The sequence below is a fragment of the Ranitomeya imitator genome, chromosome 1 (assembly GCF_032444005.1).
Source record: "Ranitomeya imitator isolate aRanImi1 chromosome 1, aRanImi1.pri, whole genome shotgun sequence".
NCBI classification, from domain to species: domain Eukaryota; kingdom Metazoa; phylum Chordata; class Amphibia; order Anura; family Dendrobatidae; genus Ranitomeya; species Ranitomeya imitator.
This window is the reverse complement of record NC_091282.1, coordinates 186,001,370-186,021,492: the sequence shown is the minus strand read 5'-3', so window position 1 is coordinate 186,021,492 and position 20,123 is coordinate 186,001,370. Positions and strand designations below refer to the sequence as shown.

General features: G+C 43.5%; 1 protein-coding gene across 1 annotated transcript in view; it reads left to right on the top strand.

Moving 5' to 3' along the window:
- LOC138658809 (zinc finger ZZ-type and EF-hand domain-containing protein 1-like) overlaps positions 1-20,123 on the top strand; it is a 280,359-nt gene that overhangs the window by 128,676 nt on the left and 131,560 nt on the right. The window contains exons 18-23 of the mRNA XM_069745866.1: positions 7,153-7,267; positions 7,452-7,611; positions 16,911-17,032; positions 17,111-17,233; positions 17,863-18,032; positions 18,331-18,412. Coding sequence (XP_069601967.1) covers positions 7,153-7,267; positions 7,452-7,611; positions 16,911-17,032; positions 17,111-17,233; positions 17,863-18,032; positions 18,331-18,412 — 772 coding nt within the window. The remainder of the gene's footprint in view (positions 1-7,152; positions 7,268-7,451; positions 7,612-16,910; positions 17,033-17,110; positions 17,234-17,862; positions 18,033-18,330; positions 18,413-20,123) is intronic.

The window sequence follows — 20,123 nt, the reverse complement described above, 5'->3', positions numbered from 1 at the left end:
TCTCTTCATAGTTGTCTGCTGTCTTATTCCCTAGAAAACATGCACCACATTACAAAATGCATTCCAAGCTCTTTCTTCTGTCTCATTCATTGATGTGATAAAATTTGGGTCTCTCATAAGTGTTCTTATTTGAGGCCCATGAAATATTCCAGCCTTTTTCTTCTCTTCACTAAGACCAGGAAAAGTTGAACATATATACTGTATTTTCTGGCGTATAAGACTACTTTTTAACCCCTGAAAATCTTCTCAAAAGTCGGGTGTCGTCTTATACGCCAGGTGTCATCTTATAGGGCAGATGCGGAGTAATCTGCGGTCGCCGCATATTGTGGAGGGGAGCGGTCCCAATGACGAGGTGAGGGGGCGCCTCACCGGGAAGGTGTAAGTGAAGCAGAGAAGGAGATAATAGGATACAAGGGCAAGCCAGATGAGTGAAAGAGGAGTGTTTTTCTAGGCACAGCATCGCTCTCTTTTTTTTTGCATACCCCTGGCATCCCAGACGCTGACAGTTTGCTTCACTTACACCTTCCTGGTGAGGCGCTCCCTCACCTCGTCATCGGGACCATTCCCCCCCACTATATACATCGACCGCAGATTGCTTCGCACCCACTCTATAAGACGACACCCGGCATATAAGACTTTTGAGAAGATTTTATATTTTAACTGGAAAAGTTGGGGGTCGTCTTATACGCCGGAAAATACGGTAGTTAAAGCATTCTCCACTGTGAGGCCGGCGTCACACTCGGCGTATAAAAATACGGTCTGTAATTTACGGCCGTAATACGCAGAAAAGTCCCCAAAATAGTGGTCCGTATCTCCTCAGTAGGCAGGGTGTGTCAGCGTATTTTGTGCATGGCATCCTCCGTGTGTAATCCGTATGGCATCCGTACCGCGAGATTTTTTCGCAGGCTTGCGAAACCGACATACAATGGATCCATGTGCTCAAAAAAATCATAAAAATATATATATATATATATATATATATATATATATATATATATATATATATATATATATATATATATATATATATATATATATACACACACATATATATATACACACATATATATATACACACATATATATATACATATATATTCAATTCAACCCCCTGCAGATTTAGCAGGTTTACACATTTGGAATTAACTTGGCATTGTGACATTTGGACTGTAGATCAGCCTGGAAGTGTGAAATGCCCTGCAGCAAAAAATAATGTTATTTCTTTGTTTATTTTTTTTTTTAAATTGTGAAAAGTCTTTTCAGAGGGTCATTTATTATTCAACCCCTCAACCCACTAGAATTCTGTTTGGTTCCCCTAAAGTATTAAGAAGTAGTTCAGGCACATAGAACAATGAGCTTCACATGTTTGGATTAATTATCTCTTTTTCCAGCCTTTTCTGACTATTTAAGACCCTCCCCAAACTTGTGAACAGCACTCATACATGGTCAACATGGGAAAGACAAAGGAGCATTCCAAGGCCATCAGAGACAAGATCGTGGAGGGTCACAAGGCTGGCAAGGGGTACAAAACGCTTTCCAAGGAGTTGGGCCTACCTGTCTCCACTGTTGGGAGCATCATCCGGAAGTGGAAGGCTTATGGAACTACTGTTAGCCTTCCACGGCCTGGACAGCCTTTGAAAGTTTCCTCCCGTGCCGAGGCCAGGCTTGTCCGAAGAGTCAAGGCTAACCCAAGGACAACAAGGAAGGGGCTCCGGGAAGATCTCATGGCAGTGGGGACATTGGTTTCAGTCAATACCATAAGTAACGTACTCCACCGCAATGGTCTCCGTTCCAGACGAGCCCGTAAGGTACCTTTACTTTCAAAGCGTCATGTCAAAGCTCGTCTACAATTTGCTCATGATCACTTGGAGGACTCTGAGACTGACTGGTTCAAGGTTCTCTGGTCTGATGAGACCAAGATCGAGATCTTTGGTGCCAACCACACACGTGACGTTTGGAGACTGGATGGCACTGCATACGACCCCAAGAATACCATCCCTACAGTCAAGCATGGTGGTGGCAGCATCATGCTGTGGGGCTATTTCTCAGCCAAGGGGCCTGGCCATCTGGTCCGCATCCATGGGAAGATGGATAGCACGGCCTACCTGGAGATTTTGGCCAAGAACCTCCGCTCCTCCATCAAGGATCTTAAGATGGGTCGTCATTTCATCTTCCAACAAGACAACGACCCAAAGCACACAGCCAAGAAAATCAAGGCCTGGTTCAAGAGGCAAAAAATCAAGGTGTTGCAGTGGCCTAGTCAGTCTCCTGACCTTAACCCAATTGAAAACTTGTGGAAGGAGCTCAAGATTAAAGTCCACATGAGACACCCAAAGAACCTAGATAACTTGGAGAAGATCTGCATGGAGGAGTGGGCCAAGATAACTCCAGAGACCTGTGCCGGCCTGATCAGGTCTTATAAAAGACGATTATTAGCTGTAATTGCAAACAAAGGTTATTCCACAAAATATTAAACCTAGGGGTTGAATAATAATTGACCCACACTTTTATGTTTAAAATTTATAAAAATTTAACTGAGCAACAAAACATTTTGGTTTGTAAGATTTATGCATCTGTTAATAAATCCTGCTCTTGTTTGAAGTTTGAAGACTCTAACTTATTTGCATCTTATTAAACCTGCTAAATCTGCAGGGGGTTGAATACTACTTGTAGGCACTGTGTGTATATATATATATATATATATATATATATATATATATATATATATTGTCATTGAGACACACACACACATATATATATATATTTACTTCAATGTTAGTAGTGTGTGGGTGCAAAATTTGGGCGCTCTAGCTATTAAATGTAAGGGTTAAATGGCGGAAAAAATTGGCGTGGGCTCCCGCGCAATTTTCTCCGCCAGAGTAGTAAAGCCAGTGACTGAGGGCAGATATTAATAGCCTGGAAAGGGTCCACGGTTTTTGCCCCTGGAAGATGCGCCTATTCTGGCATTTGGCCACTCTCTTCCCGTGTAGCGGTTGGATATGGGGTAATGAAGGGTTAATGTCACCTTGCTATTGTAAGGTGACATTAAGCCAGATTAATAATGGAGAGGCGTCAATTATGACACCTATCCATTATTAATCCAATAGCATGAAATGGTTAAAAAAACACATTATTAAAAATTATTTTAATGAAATAAACAGTTTGTTTTAATATTTTATTGCTCTCTCAATCCACCTGAAGACCCTCGCTCTGTAACAAAGGAAAAATAATAAACCAACAATATACTTACCTTCCGATGATCTGTAACGTCCCACGATGTAAATTCATCTGAAGGGGTTAAAATATTTTACAGGCAGGAGCTCTGCTATAATGCAGCTGTGCTCGTGCCTGTAAAACCCCGGGGAATGAAGGTAATGTAGGTCAATGACCTATAGTTACCTTCATTCGCGGTGATGCGCCCTCTGCTGGTTGTCCTCATATGAACTCGAGCGTGGGAACTTTCCTGGAAATATATAATATAATAAACCTATACTAGCTATTGAACCCGTTCTACGCCCGGGTGGCTAGCATCTATATTGGTATATGGTCTCCATCCTGGTATGTGCTGCTCCATCCTGCGTCCCCATCCTGTCATGAGCTGCTCCATCCTGCGTCCCCATCCTGACATGTGCTGCACCCATCCTGTACCCCCATTCTGACATGTGCTGCTCCCATCCTGCACCCCCATTCTGACATGTGCTGCTCCATCCTGCGTCCCCATCCTGTCATGTGCTGCACCCATCCTGCGCCCCCATCCTGCGATATGTTGCACCCATCTTGCGCCCCCATTCTGTCATGTGTTGCACCCATCCTGCGCCCCCATTCTGTAATGTGCTGCTTCCATCCTGCGCCCACATTGTGACGTGTGCTGCTCCCATCCTGCGCCTCCATTCTGACATGTTCTGCACCCATCTTGCGCCCCCATTCTGTCATGTGCTGCTCCCATCGTGCGCCCCCATTCTGTCATGTGCTGCTCCCATCCTGCGCCCGTTCTGTCATGTGCTGCTGCCATCCTGCGCCCCCGTTCTGTCATGTGCTGCTCCCATCCTGCGCCCCCGTTCTGTCATGTGCTGCTCCCATCCTGCGCCCCTTCTGTCATGTGCTGCTGCCATCCTGCGCCCCCGTTCTGTCATGTGCTGCTCCCATCCTGCACCCGTTTTGTCATGTGCTGCTGCCATCGTTCGCCCGTTCTGTCATGTGCTGTTCCCATCCTGCGCCCCCGTTCTGTCATGTGCTGCTCCCATCCAGTGCCCCCGTTCTTTCATGTGCTGCTCCCATCCTGCGCCCCTGTTCTGTCATGTGCTGCTCCCATCCTGCGCCCGTTCTGTCATGTGCTGCTGCCATCCTGCGCCCCTGTTCTGTCATGTGATGCTCCCATCTTGCGCCCCCATTCTGTCATGTGCTGCTCCCATCCTGCGCCCCTGTTCTGACATGTGCTGCTCCCATCCTGCGCCCCTGTTCTGTCATGTGCTGCTCCCATCCTGCGCCCGTTCTGTTATGTGCTGCTGCCATCCTGCGCCCCCGTTCTGTCATGTGCTGCTCCCATCCTGCGCCCCCGTTCTGTCATGTGCTGCTGCAATCCTGCGCCCCCGTTCTGTCATGTGCTGCTGCAATCCTGCGCCCCCGTTCTGTCATGTGCTGCTCACAACCTGCGCCCCCGTTCTGTCATGTGCTGCTGCAATCCTGCGCCCCCGTTCTGTCATGTGCTGCTGCAATCCTGCGCCCCCGTTCTGTCATGTGCTGCTCCCATCCTGCGCCCGTTCTGTCATGTGCTGCTGCCATCCTGTGCCCCCGTTCTGTCATGTGCTGCTCCCATCTTGCGCCCCCATTCTGTCATGTGCTGCTCCCATCCTGCGCCCCTGTTCTGTCATGTGCTGCTGCCATCCTGCGCCCGTTCTGTCACGTGCTGCTCCCATCCTGCGCCCCCGTTCTGTCATGTGCTGCTCCCATCCTGCACCACCATTGTATTATATGCCCCCCATAAGATGCTCCATTATATATGCCCCGTATGCTACTGATATATATATATATATATATATATATATATATATATATATATATATATATATATATATATATATATATATATATATATATATATTAAAAAAAAAAATACCATACTCGCCTATCGTTGCTGGGCGCCGAGTGCTCTGGGGTCAGGTGCCGGAGTCACCGCTAGCTCAGGCCCCCAGCACTTGCTATACTCACCTGTCTGTCCCGTTCCAGTGCTGCGCGCCGCCATCTTCCGGCTCCTCTGGTTGTCACTGTTCAGTCAGAGGGCGGCGCCAGCGCGCATTAAGCGCGTCTTCGCGCCCTCTGAACTGGGAACGTCACAGCAGAGGACCCGGGAGACGGAGCCGCACGCAGCGCTGGAACGGGGGACAGGTGAATATACTTACCCTCCTGGCGGTCCCTGACTCTCCGGTGGAGATCGCGGTGTGCGTTCAGTGTTTACGCATACCGCGATCTCCTGGGAGCGTCACTCTGTGAGGCCCAGACTGCGCCGGCGCTTGCGCAGTCTATAAATGCTTCGGACAGAGTGACGCTCCCAGCGTTATATTATAGATATACCTATACCTATTCTATGTGTACACATTTATTCTACATATTCTATTGTTATCTGTCAGTGTGATTTTACTGTACACCACACTGAATTGCCGGCTTTTCTCTCTTCACACCGCTGCGTATTTCTCGCAAGTCACATTGCTGGTCCATGTGTAATCCGTATTTTTCTGGCCCCCATAGACTTTCATTGGCGGATTTTTTGCGCAATACGGTGACAAACGCAGCATGCTGCGATTTTCTACGGCCGTAGAAGACCGTATAATACGGATCAGTAAAATACGGCTGATAGGAGCAGGGGCATAGAGAAGCATTGTACCGTATGCAATCCGTATTTTCAGCACCTCTCTTACGTCCGTAAAACTCGCTAGTGTGAGGCCGGCCTGATTGAGAGCTTTGATGAACTACTTCATCAATCCAAGTTTTATGTGTAAGGGAGGAAAGACAATGTCCTTCCTATCCACTAGAGGATCATGGATGACATTCTTATCGCCAGATGCCAAACTCTGTCGCTGAGGCCATTCAGTTTTCACCCAATGCTCTGCTGTAGCTCTACTGTCCCAGTAGCACAGAAAATAAGGGTGTTGTTATAACAAATGGGAATTATGCATGTTCAAAGAAAACAAAGATATTCTCACGTTTATTGGGAGACTGAATGAAAACTAAATTTACCTTAGTGAACCGTATAAACCGGCACTTTTCATACACTACTTATATTTATCATGGAATTCTTGAAAATGGGCTATATGCCTGTAGCGCAAAAACGTGATGTGATAAAGAAATTATAAGATCAGATTTGAATTCAGCACCCTCAAATTAGTCTAAAACTGTTCATAAAGTCCATGCTAGAATTATTATTTTTTTTTGTAGACCAGTGTAATTTGAACAGTGAAAGAAACTCCTTTTGAATTCAGTAGATAATGGCAAAATTTGATCCATACGAACCAATGATAGTGATGAAAAATATTGCAGTAAATAATAGAGAATGTACTCATCCAATAAAGTGATACAAGCATACCGACGCTTTTTCCCAAGGAGGATAGACCAGGGTTCATCAGGGGACAATAAAGTGCGTGTGAGTGTAATGTACTGTAATGAGCAACGTCCCATAATGACTGCATAATATGAAAGGCTCTCTTTTTGTATACTTCCGCAAAGGTGTAGCAGAAGTTATCGTCCTTGTAAAAATGGAACGTAAATGCGCTCCACGCGGTCTGCGGACCCTTACGCATCATCACCAGAAGTGATGTAATTGTAGGCGATGCCAAAGTGATGCCGCAGAAGTTGTAATATTCATTGCGGCGGGATGCAAGATGCGTTCCACGGCCGCTCAGGTGATCATCACGTCATCAGATATGATTCGGTCTAAGCGTCCGAGGATAGCACATCTCAAAAAATGACAGACACGAGGTATATCAAGAAAAAATTCTATGTAGTGACGTGCAAGGGAGGAGGGTCCAATGTTCTATTCACTATTATATTTTATAGCTAGGTAAAAATAAAATAATCAAGGGTTCGAATTTGGAATTTTAATTAATGATGTGTATATGTATATATTTTTTTCCTTATTCTATTTATTTTTTATTTCAGTGAGCAAGACCCAAGTGGATTATTATTACTTCCAGAAGCTGAGGTTTCTCCTGATTTTGACATCAGTCAAGTGCTGTCTGTCATGGAGACATTTTTGGTGATGGCAGTGAGAGAGGTAACTTCTTAGTTTCTAGTTTTATACTTTGGGTCTTATGAATATGAAAGCAGATGGTACAGTATATTTTTGGTTGTAGTTGAGAGAAAGGAACAATATTTGCAGTGTTTCTGGCTAACGTTTCTCAATTGTCAGGATTTTTAGAGATGACTGAATTGTTTACAATTTTTTTTTCTATTTGCAGAGTAAGACATTAGTTTTGCATGATACCCAGGGAGAATGTGGCTCAAATTTGCATTCCTTGTTCTGGACGATCCAGGGTAGTCTTTTGTCATGGTGTTTTTGCCAGCTAAAAGGAGAAGATCCTATGTCCAAGCTAAAGGCCAGAGAATTGTTTGTCAAATGTAAGTTGGATCTATTTAGAAAGTTTCAATACTATTTGCAATTTCGGATGACCATTATCTATTTTCTTTTTGTTTAAAAATAACACTATGTAAAAACCATATTGTAATGTTTAGTAACAAGCCACTGAGCCATTCCGGTTCAATCACATTTTAAAACATCATTGCAGATTAAGTAGCTGTAAGGAGATCCTGCAGTTGCAGGAGTGTGAAGCTGGCCATCTCCCAGCTGGGACCCTCTAGGTGTTTTATATAAAAAAAAAACAAAAAACGCAGCATTTTTAGGCTATGTGCACATGTCAGGATTTCTTGCAGAAATTTCCTTAACAAAACCGGACATTTTCTGCAAGAAATCCGCATGCTTTTTTTTTCCGCGTTTTTATTTTGTGTTTTTGACGTGTTTTTTTTCCGGAGCTTCCCAATGCATTAAATAGCTGCAAAAGCGCGAAAAATCCGCAAAATTGATAAACATGCTGCGTTTTTTCTACAGCAATGCATTTTTTCGCGGAAAAAACGCATCATGTGCACAAAAATTGCAGAATGCATTAAAAATGATGGGATGCTTATGTATGCATTTTTAAAGAGTTTTTTCTGCGGAAAACGGATGAAAAAAAACGCAAAAAATCCTGAACGTGTGCACATAGCCTAAATCGCTACACACACAGCACTGTGTGCACGTTATAGGAAGCAGAAACATTACTTTTATCGATCACCCATGACAGCACCAAGAGAGAGGGTGCAGCTGCCTTCCAAGGACAGGAAACCTACAGGCATAAAACGTCAGCTCCTCTTCCATGCATTAGTTGGTTTCCTGTCCTTCACGAGTGAACCTCTTGCAGGCATACCTGAAGATCAGAAGAACGGATGACTTGTTTTTCCAGGCCCAGCTTGTCTGTTCAAGCAGCGGGGTCTCTGGAAGCACTGTAGTTGGTCAGGGAGAATAACACTTGTGTGCTGGTACAAGTGAGCAGTATCCTGGGTGGGAATACCTGGCTCTGGCGTGGCTCTTTGGGCACTGGCACTCACCGGAGAAGACGACAGTGGCATGTGCAGTGTTCCAGTGACGCCGCCCGGCGTGTTTGGGTTTGACATGGGAAGAAAGGCAGGGCATGCCCAGGTAGCACAGCCAGGGCATGCTTGGATGCCACAGCTGGGGTGCACCCCCATGATGCGCTACGTGATTGAACTGCTAACCCGGAACTTCCGAGGAGTACCGGAGCTTGGTGGTGCAAGCAAAGGCGCTGCTCCAGCATTTTAGCGGCGATCAGAGCATGGATCAGCACTTCCTTGCCTGTTGTCCGGTTCAGGAGAATCGATGCACCCGAGTAGCAGCAGCCTAAGCAGCAGCAACAGCTCATTGGGAGGCCTCAGCAGAACGGCATAGACTCCATAGCTGTAATGGTGGCGGCCATGTTGGTGAGAGATGGAATTCTGCAGGCAATGGCAAATTCAGTCAGGGGGTCTCCAGCAGAGTGGATGAGTCTTCAGCATCTCACGATGGTCTTTTGGCTGCGATGTGTCCCCTATAATCTGGTACTATTAAATTACCTCACAATGGTAAGTGATCTTTGGGAAAGTTTATTCAGTGATGTAACCTTTCCCGTTTTTTTTTTTTTTTTTTTTTGTGATTTTGTTACCAGGGAAAGAAATGTGTACAGCAAAATCTAAGTACAAGGAGTGTGCACTTTGTAGAAATCTATTGCTTGACTCCTACCCAAAAAGACTTGTATAGAGCAGACCGTAGTGGAGGAAACCCCTAGCTTTGCCACCAACTCAAGATCAATCGTTAGGGTGAAAGTTAGAAGTCCCTTAAGTACCTTTTCCAGGAAGATGTCCATAAAGGGAAGAAGAATAAAATGGCTAGGTCTAATGGTTTGGATGTCTGATGTTTCAGATAAGGATGACGACTCCTCCGAATCCTCCTCATCAGCCGCCTCCTCTTCAGACAATAACACAGGTCATCTCTGTTTCCCTATAGAACAGATGGACAAACTTATAAAGGCAGTTCGTACCATGATGGAGATAGAAGAGTCTGAGCCTGAAAGATGGATTCAGGACATTGTTTGAAGGCCAAGACCAAAAGAGGAATAGGTCGTTTCCTTTAAACTAAAAGATCCGTGCCTTGAAACAGAGGGAATGGGAAAAAAACAGTCTCCTTGCCCATGTCGTTTAACAGGAGATATCCCTTTGATGAGCCTTAGTGGTCAAACTGGGACAAAGCCCCAAAACTGGATGCGGCCATTGCAAAGTCTTCTAGAAGAACATCTCACCCCCTTTGAAGACATGGGGAATTTAAAAGACCCCTCAACAATAAAGCGAATACCTTCCTTAAAGGTACAAGGAAGACAGCGGACACGGAAGGTAGTGGTTTCATGTTCGTAACCTCCTACCAGGATTCAAAAAACCAAGCCAATGACTTCCAGCCTTGGTTGGAGGTTGGCCTTTGTACTTCCAGCCTGGGAAGAAATATTAAGGAGTAATTGGATTTTTTGCCTGATAGAATCCGGGTAACTCCATCTCTGTCTTCAATAGCAGAACAACAGGCCTTAGAGGAAGAAGTCTCAGACCTGGTGCAGGAATCTGTCCTATTTGATGTTTTCCTTGTTGGAAAAATTGAAAGAGTTTTACTCCCCTCTCTTTCTAATTAAGAAACCAGACTGCTCCTTTAGGACAATAATAAATTATTCAATTACTTTCAAGACAGAATCTGTAAAATCTGCAATAAAATTACTCTTCCCGGATTGCTTCATGACAGTTTTAGATCTAGAGGAATCTTGCTACCATGTGCCCATTCATGTAGAACACCCAAAGTACCTCAGACTTGCGGTAGGCATTGGGTGAGTAGTCAGTCACTTCCAGTTTAGAGCCCTCCCATTTGGCCTCGCAATTACTCCTCATGTCTTCTCCAAAGTGGTGGAAGAGGTCCTGGTCCACCTCCGTGAAAAGAATGTATTGACTGTCCCGTATTTGGATGATTTTCTAGCAGTAGGCAATTCGGTCTGGCATTGCACTTCTCGGCTAGAAGGAGTAATGTCCACTTTAGAATGCTTAAGCTAGCTATTGAACCTTAAAAAAATTGAGGTTAGAGCCCCCTAAAAGTGCAGTAATTTGTATGTCTTCTGCTGGACTAAGGTGCATGATTGTAATCTCCCAGGCGGTGAAATAGAAAACTTCCAACGCCGGTGTTAAGGGCCCTGAAGTTCCCCACCATGTCTCTTAGAAGTGCTATGTCCCTTCTAGTTTCTCTGACGCCTTGCATCCAGCTAGTCCTGTGGGCCCAATTCTATACTAGAGCCTTACAACGGGATGTGTTAAACACCATTTCCCTTAGAGGACACCTGGAAGGATGGATGACGCTATTCCAGTAATCAATGCAGTCCCTCCCTTGGTGGTTGGATATCACTCTGTCCAGGGGGCTCATCTAGAAAGCATAGTAATCAAAGGGATTTGGTCAGGGGACGAGAGTTTTTTTTGTTTGTTTTTCATCCTATCAAACTTGAAGGAATTGCTTGCAGTTTAATTGGCAGTAAGAAGACTCACTGTGTTCCTTCAGGGTCATCATATCAGGATCCTCTCTGACAATCGGTTTGCAGTGGCCTACATAAAACACCAGGAGGAACCCGATCCAGACCCTTTTAATGGAGGTGACAGATCGCTTATTCCAACTAGCAGAAAGTCAACTCCTGTCTTTGACGGCTCTCCTCATTAAAGGAAAAGCGACCATTAGAGTGGACTTTTTAAGCTGCAGTGAACTAAGGCCAGGAGAGTCGGTGTTTGATCAGTCTATCTAAAGCCAGGTAGTGTAGATGTTGGGCTGTCTGGACAAAGACCTTTGCCACCAGGTTGAATAGGAAGGTTAAAAATGTCTCTTCTCTGAATCCCAGACCAGGTTCTCGGGGTAGATGGCTTTTTAGTTCCATAGAAGTTCAACCTCGTGTACGCTTTTGCTCCAATAGCCCTGATCCCACAGGTGGTAAGGAAGATCAGAGAAGACAAGACAAGGATTATATTATTCGCACACTTTTGGCCCAGAAGACCGTGGTTCTTATGGTTGAGGTAAATGTTGTTCACCGACCCGTGGGTCCTCTTACGAGGTTTCGAATCTCCTCTCTCAGGGACCAATTCATCATCCACTAGTAACCAACCTTCATTTGACGGCGAAGCATTTCAGTGTTAATCTTATATCCACCCTTCTTCGAAGTTCAAAGTAGGAAGGTGTCCACAACCAGAATTTATGCCAGAACATGGACAACATTTCTAACAGCCTTGGGATCAAGGATTGAGGATGGTGCTCCAGTGGGTTGTGTTCTGGAATTTTCTGTGGAAATGCCTTGAACTAGGCCTATCCACCAACACCCTCAAAGTCTAGGTGTCATCTTTGGGGGCCCTGCATAACTGTGATCTAGCACGGAATTATAGGGTATCTACCCGTATATACTCGAGAATAAGCCGACCCGAGTATAAGCCGACCCCCCCCCCCCCCCCTAATTTTGCAACAAAAAACTGGGAAAACTTATTGACTCGAGTATAAGCCTAGGGTGGAAAATGCAGCAGCTACCGGTAAATGTCAAAAATAAAAAGATACCAATAAAAGTAAAATTAATTGAGACATCAGTAGGTTAAGTGTTTTTGAATATCCATATTGAATCAGGAGCCCCATATAATGCTCCATACTGTTTATTATGGCCTCATAAGATGCTCCATACAAAATAGGCCCCATATAATGCTCCATACAGTTCAATATGGCCCCATAAGATTCTCCATATACAAATATGCCCCATATAATGCTCCATGCAGTTCTTTATGGCCCCATAAGATGCCCCACATAATGCTCCATTCAGTTCTTTATGGCCTTATAGATGCCCCATGTAATGATCCATGCAGTTCTTTATGGCCCCATAAATGCCCCATATAATGCTCCATGCAGTTCTTTATGGCCCATAGATGCTCCATGCAGTTCTTTATGGCCCCATGTAATGCCCCACATAATTCTCCATGCAGTTATGTCCCCATAGATGCTCCATATAATGCTCCATGCAGTTATGGCTCCATATAATGCTCCAAGCAGTTCTTTATTGCCCCATATAATGCCCCATATAATGCTCCATGCAGTTATGGCCCCATAGATGCCCCATATAATGCTCCATGCAGTTATGGCCCCATAGATGCCCCATATAATGCTCCATACAGTTATTGCTCCATATAATTCTCCATGCAGTTATTGCCCCATATAATGCTACATGCAGTTATGGCCCCATAGATGCCCCATATAATACTCCATGCAGTTCTTTATAGCCCCATAGATGCCCCATATAATGCTCCATGCAGTTCTTTATGGCCCCATAGATGATCCATATAGCATTGTGCCACATGTAATAATGCTGCTGCACTAAAAAAAAAAAAAAAAAGACACTCACCTCTCGTCGCTACTCCTCAGCGTCCCGTCTCTCCGCACTGACTGTTCAGGCAGAGGGCGGTGCGCACACTAACACGTCATCGCGCCCTCTGACCTGAACAGTCACTGCAGAGGACGCGGAAGACGAGGCGGCGGTGGAACGCGGAAAGGTGAATATGACATACTCACCTGCTCCTGTTGCGGTCCCTGCATGTCCCACGTCTTCGGGAGCGGCAGCTTCTTCCTGTAGTGAGCGGTCACGTAGCACCGCTCATTACAGTAATGAATATGCAGCTCCACCCCTATGGGAGTGGAGTCCATATTCATAACTTTAATGTGCAGTACCAGTGACAGCTGAACAGGGGAAGAAGCTGCCGTGCCCGAAGACCGTGGGACATGCGGGGACCGCGTCAGGAGCGCCGGGAGCAGGTATTTCACAGGTGTCGCTCCCCCTCACCCGCCTTCCATGACTCGAGTATAAGCCGAGAAAGGCACTTTCAGCCCATTTTTTTGGGCTGAAAATCTCGGCTTATACTCGAGTATATACGGTAGATTGATTATGGCTTCAATCTAGATCCAGGCCCATATTAAAAGAAAGAGTAGTGACCTGGTATTTAAACCTAATCTTAGCATTTATGACAGAGTTACCATTCGAGCCCGTTAATTTAGCACCTGTAAAAGTTCCAGCCCTTTTGGTAGCCTTAACATCTGCCCGAAGGGTCAGTGGCATTCAGGCACTTTCCAGACTTCCACCATTCATTCAGTTTCTGAAAGACAGGGTAGTTTTGAAGCCTGATCCATCCTTTCTACCTACCTAAAGTAGCATCTCCGTTTCATAGATTACAGGAAATAGTTCTTCCTCCTTTATGTTCTAGCACTAAGAATCAGAAGGTAGAAAAGCTTCAAACGCTAGATGTTAGAAGGTCTGCTGAAGTACCTGTCTGTTACTCACTCCTGGAAGGAGGTTAGTTCTTTGTGTTCCTCCAGGGGCTTAAAGCTTCAAAATGCACAATAGCTAAGCGGTTTAAGGAGGCCATTTCTTTAGCTTATTCTGCTAGTGGCAAGGTCTGAAAGCTCACTCTACAAGGGCCGCGGCAACCTCCTAGGCGGAGAGATCGGACATCTCAATCGAGCAGATCTGTAAGGCAGAAACCTGGTCTTTTCCTTCCACTTTATATTAGCATCATAATCTGGATATGGGTTCCTCTTCTGACCTCACCTTTGGAAAAAGGGTGCTCCAGGCTGTGGTCCCTCCTAAAATCTTACTTGTAATTCTCTCGTGGTGCGGTCATGGGTGATCAATAAATTCTTAGTTACTTACCGGTAACGGGATTTTTTGGAACCCATGACAGCACCCTTATATATAATAAATTTTTTTTTTTAAAAAGGGACTTTGTTAGCCCAGAATCACTATTCAAACCAATTACAGGCACTCAGTGCGTCATGGTGGAGCCAATCATTTAAATACACCTAACCTTCTGCTTGGTTTCCGTCTATCTCCACCCTTTTCTAGCTCTATGAAGCCAGAGCTGTGAATCAAAGAGGGTGGGGGTGCAAGTGGGAAACTGGAGAGGAAAAGTTCGGCACTTCCCATCCGGTAAAATAAAATCCTTAATTCACATCGCAAATTGTCTCTTCAGAGAGGAAGAGGACTAGAACTATTGAGCCACCTATTGGAAGCAGAAATCCTAACAGTCAATGTCGATCCTTTAACGAGTCTTGTCACCTGACTTAGGATGAAAACCAATCCAGAATCTCAATTTGCAGTTCCAGAGGAGCATTGCGGCTTTAAGTCTCCTCATCTCGACATGCTTAACATGTCACTTTCTGTAAGGACAAACGATACTTCTTGAATCCAAATTCAAAGTACATTATATCAAGTGGATCAATACAAAAAGTTTTAAAACTGGCATGTTTCTGGTGCAATAACTGCCCTCAATCATGGTATGAAGAACAGTGCTATGGGAATATTGTTTTAAATCTGTGGGGACAAATCATATAGATATACATATTTGACCAATGAGGGACTGCTACATACATATTAAGATATAATCAGAAAATTACCTATTCAGATCAGGTTTTTGTGTTAAAATTTTTTTTTTTTACTATGCGCATGTCAAACTTACCTAATCATTAAATAGTGGCTGCAAAGCTGAAATAAAACTGCACTTTTTATTTTTCCTCTTGGTTGTGGAGGTATTAGCTTGTAAAGTGCATGTTATAATGTATGTTAAGCCCAACTGGGCATTTCCAGATTTTTCCCTGAGCCTGTACTCTTCCCCTTCATGACGCGGTCATCAGCATACAATAGCTTGGAGCAGGTTACCTCTGTGTGAGGCATGTAATGACAGTCTGCTCTCCTCATGGATCTCACTGCAGACCTGTATGTCATCACAAACTGCAGAAGCAGAGTGTCATTATACCTTTCATCTCACAGCAATCGTTGTGATGGGAGTTGAATACAGCAAAGCTTGACAGGACTGTGAGAGGAGAGCAGCAGACGTCTTCGTAGTGAGACAAAGCTCAGCTCTGCTGTGCTGCCCTCACCCACACTAATTGCCGTAAAATGACAGGTGTATATAGTGACTTATTTCTGCTCTGATCCCGGCACATTGATCTCCTCACTAAGTAGCTGTGTGTGACTACAGACTGCCACTAAGTGTCACACTGAGACACCTTTTATAAGCTATTGTTTTAGCTTATTCTTCTTTCCCCCATGTGTTGCTGCCTGCTTATGATTGAGCATTGTCCGGTAGCATACTCCCCTCCTTTTAAAAGTAATTATTTGGCAATTTCTTTTTATTTTTCCCATATCACACTGTATTAAAAATTAGAACTCTTGCAATTTTCACACTGGTCACTGGGACTCTAACTTCTCTAAGTATTTATGCTGAAAACTGTTCCTGGAAGGACGGGAAATAAGAATCTGAAAAAGAGCTGATGGCCAGTGTGAAAATGGCAAGATTACGAATTTAAAAAAAAATGTAGATAGTCCTATTAAAATGCATATCCAAAATGTAAAAAAGCACACACAAAAGCAATGGGTCATTTTTTGCTTATAGTGAACAGCTTTACATCATGGTTATGCTACAGTTCGTGTGACGTTGAATAACATATCAGTCTACCTTGACCTAAATTTGTCAAATGGATTCCAAGAAGATTCTTTTTTGGTATACTTTTACCCTATACCAAAATATGGAGAAATGGTGCATGTATTAAAAATTAAAAATGTATATAACAAAAAAAAGAAAAATCCCCCCCCCAGTTTCCTGCAGTCTGAATAATAAAATTCAATGTATTCATCAGCCACATGTGACAACATTCCAAAATACTGTATATATGACTCGAATTCTCTGTATATATGACTCGAAGGCAAAAAAAAAAAGCCCTATATTTTATTATACTCCCCTATGAGGCGGTGTGGACCGATGGGCGTTGCTGGTCTTCATCCTGTGCCTCCTCTCTTCTTGTGATGCTGTCCTCCTTCTCTGCTTCGTGTAGATGACACGTCCTACGTCATATACACAGTGTTCCCCTTTGTGCTTCTGCGCAGGTGCACTTCTCTTTGCCAGAGCAAAGTACATTTGCCGAACAGTACTTTTCTCTGCTCTCGGTAATGCAGAGAGAAGTGCCCCCCCACACTGGAGAGTGAAGGGGAACAATGGATGACGTAGGACGTGTCATCCAGACAAAGCAGAGGAGGACTCCATCGCAAGAAGGGAGGAGTCATTGGACCTAGATTAGCCACGCCTGTCGGACAGGACTGATCACGATAACCCATATAGGCTAATACACCACTAAATTTTTTTCTAAGAAGGAGTGCTGTCTTCATAAAGCAGTATTGGAGTCTTTCTAAATTGATTTTTTTTGCTCTCTGTTTATTCTGATAGTTTTATGTGTTTTTTAGATGTTGATCTTTTCTTAACAAACACCAAAACTATACTGGAACCCTTACTGAACGAGTGCAGTGGGAAGATGATCATTGAAAAGCTGAACAATTCTGTGTTTGCCATGTCAACACGCCAGCTCGTGAGTAAAAGGCACATAGGGCGAAGTATTTCACCTTTTTAATGTTTTACTCCCTAACACCATTTTTGATTTTGACAGATGACATACATGTTGGAGTTTTGTGCTATTGATATTCCACACTGTTTACTACTTCAGAGTTTCAGCAATTTAACCAAGTTAATGAAGAAGCTTTGTGGTGATCCTGGTGAAAGTGCCAATAAGGTAGGTGCTGTGGGCATAAGGCAGCAGGTTTTCGCAGAGGATTCCATTTTCTACAATTCTGCACAGATTTTAACAGAGCTTAACTCTCAGATTTGCATGTAACGCATGCAAATTTTGTTCTACATTTTTTTTCGGGAATTTTCCAGAGCTAAAAAGAAATACATTTTATTGAAAAGATCAAAATCCATTTTCAAATAGAATTTAATTCCTGAAATGCTTCCCTTTTCTAGATCAGGCATGCCCGTGTAGCCTGATCATTGTTTTGTAGCCTGCTTCTATCCAGATAGTACGTCCACTTGCAGACTTCTGCTCCTTTGGCCGAGTATTTGCAGATGATATCTGTACTTGAATGCAGAGAAGCCATATATCCTAGGTAGACAGCGGCGTTCTCATAGCCGGCTGTAAGAGCGGCACCCTTCACTAGAGTTAAGCGAATATGTTTGGAATTGGTTGCGAATCTGAATGTGCTATCTTTGTGCCCCATTGGTACCCTATATTTTTTATCATAGTAAAAACCCCTTTAATTTTCATTGGATATGTAAACATTGTACATTCTTATGTATTTAATAATGTTTTTATTTTAATCCTGGAGCACTTCAGGAGTATAGTGTTCTTTTTATCATGAATAGATTGAAATGGAAAGTTGGAATCAAGTGCAACAACCGGTGGTCATCCAGACCTGGAACATGGAATCGCCTCACAACTATGAAAACAATTGTCGTGATACAACAGTCTTCCTATGCCCTGGGGCAACTTACTTTGAGGTGGAATTCGATGACAAGTGTGAAACTGAAAAGAGGTAATTCTCGTATAGTATTATCTTATATAACAGATAACTGCATTTCCCAATTTCTAAATCCGTGTGCAAATGAGTGGTTTGAAAAAATGTATGGACATTTAATTAAACTTACCATACGCCTCCACTAGTTTGGATAGGAAAATGAAAATGTACATTCATCAACTCTTCAAGCTATAATAATTTATTTATGAGCAATCAATTTTAATTATCAATAATTGATTTGTGCTTTTTACACACGGAATTGATTGCTTCATTGTGGATACTAGCCGTAACAAATGAGTTTTATATGTATGTGCAGATATGACTACTTGGAGTTTACAGATGCCAGAGGCGGCAAAGTTCGTTATGATCACAAAGTTGGTACTGACAAGTGGCCAAAGGTAAGTAATAAATGCTAAGCAATATGTTTTTTGTTATTTCAACAACATTTTAAAATAATACATGCATTTTTTTTACTGCAAAGTCCTTTTAACCCCCATCACAATCTTTGACGCATAGGTACGTCAAAGGTTGTGTCCCTGCGTTTGATGCAGGCTCCGTTTCTGAGCCTGCATCTTTCCCTGTACTTGATGGCTGATTTAATCAGCCACCAAGTGCCTCTAACAGCCATGGGTGGATCCGAGATTCACCCCTGGCTGTTAACCAGTGAAATGCCACTGCCAATCATTGAAGGCATCATTTAAAGGAGTTTTCCCACAGAAAAAAGGTTGATTGTAACCCATAGATCTTGGAATAATAACTTCCACAATTGGATGTGTTTAAAAAAAATAAAATAAAATGTTCCTGTGCTTTTGTTCTTGGGGAAAACCCCATTAACACTCGCTGGCTGGAAGCGCATCGCGAATCCCGTCCATCGGTTTCCCTGCTATGTGATTGCGAGGCGCTGATGGATAGTCATAACGGCCGGGTCTGCAGAAGACCCTCGTGCCTGTCATTGTGAATTATAGAAGAAAATTATTTTTGCTTTACACATACTTTAGCACGGCTATGTATAGCACAGAACAAAATGAATTTATCAAGAAAAGGACAAATCACAAGAAGCACAATAACTTGGGCTGGAAGCATTCCCTTATGGTAAGTCTGTGACAATTACGCATACACAGAGCGGGAATACAGTATATAATGAATAGTAACAACAATAATTCAATCATCTAGTAGTACTGTGGCCAGTAAGTGCCATAGATAAAGTGCTAGTGTAAAAAAAGACAATTTTTTAATCTCCCTTATTCCCTAGTTCCTTTTGGCATTGAACAATTCATAGGGGATAGCCTATACAAGCCCGGAGTCACACTAAATGTATAAAAGATCGGTCCGAGTCTCCTTGCCGAGAGTTGCACGAGTGTTCTTTGTATGGTCATCCGTGTGTAATGCGATTATCTCTCAGCCATTTATCTGTATGACATCTGTATGGCTTTCCAATTCTCACTGATTTTCCGTATGTACCATCACATTAAATTAACTGGCTCAATGGTTTGAAATGAATAAAAACCTAATCAAGAAAGCCATACATTGGCTCTACAAGAAGTTAACTCCTCAAATCTTTCAAATAGAAGCTCTGCTGGTGTCGTGTTTTTCCTGGTTTGTGAAAAACGTGTGACGGGGTAACCTTAAACGCAACTGAGCAGGTTCTTTTACATTGGGTCTTGTCTCAACGTTTTGGGGAGCCTTACCCAGTGATTGTTGAGGCGTGTTCCTGGCTTTTTTATAGGTTGCCAGGACTATCTGCATTCCAAGCTTCCTGTTCTTGGGTGATGCAGTTTCCTGGCTTCAGGAAAATGTATGCGTATTTGTCACACACTATACGGATGGTCTGTGTGGCGATGGAGTTTTTCCTCCTACCCATAGGCTTGAATTGCCGAGTCTCAGATGATTTTACACGCACGCCGAATACGCCTGAGAACAATACACTGACCTGGATTGCCCCATAGGGTAACACTGGGCCGAGTGCTATGCGATGTTTTCTCGCATAGCTCTTGGCCACATTGTACGGTAGTGTGACTCCCACCTTAAGAGTTCTTACGCGTTTATTTCACAACGTGCTCAATAGTTCCAATGTAATAAGACTAACGCAAGCGAAAGCAGTATGTGATA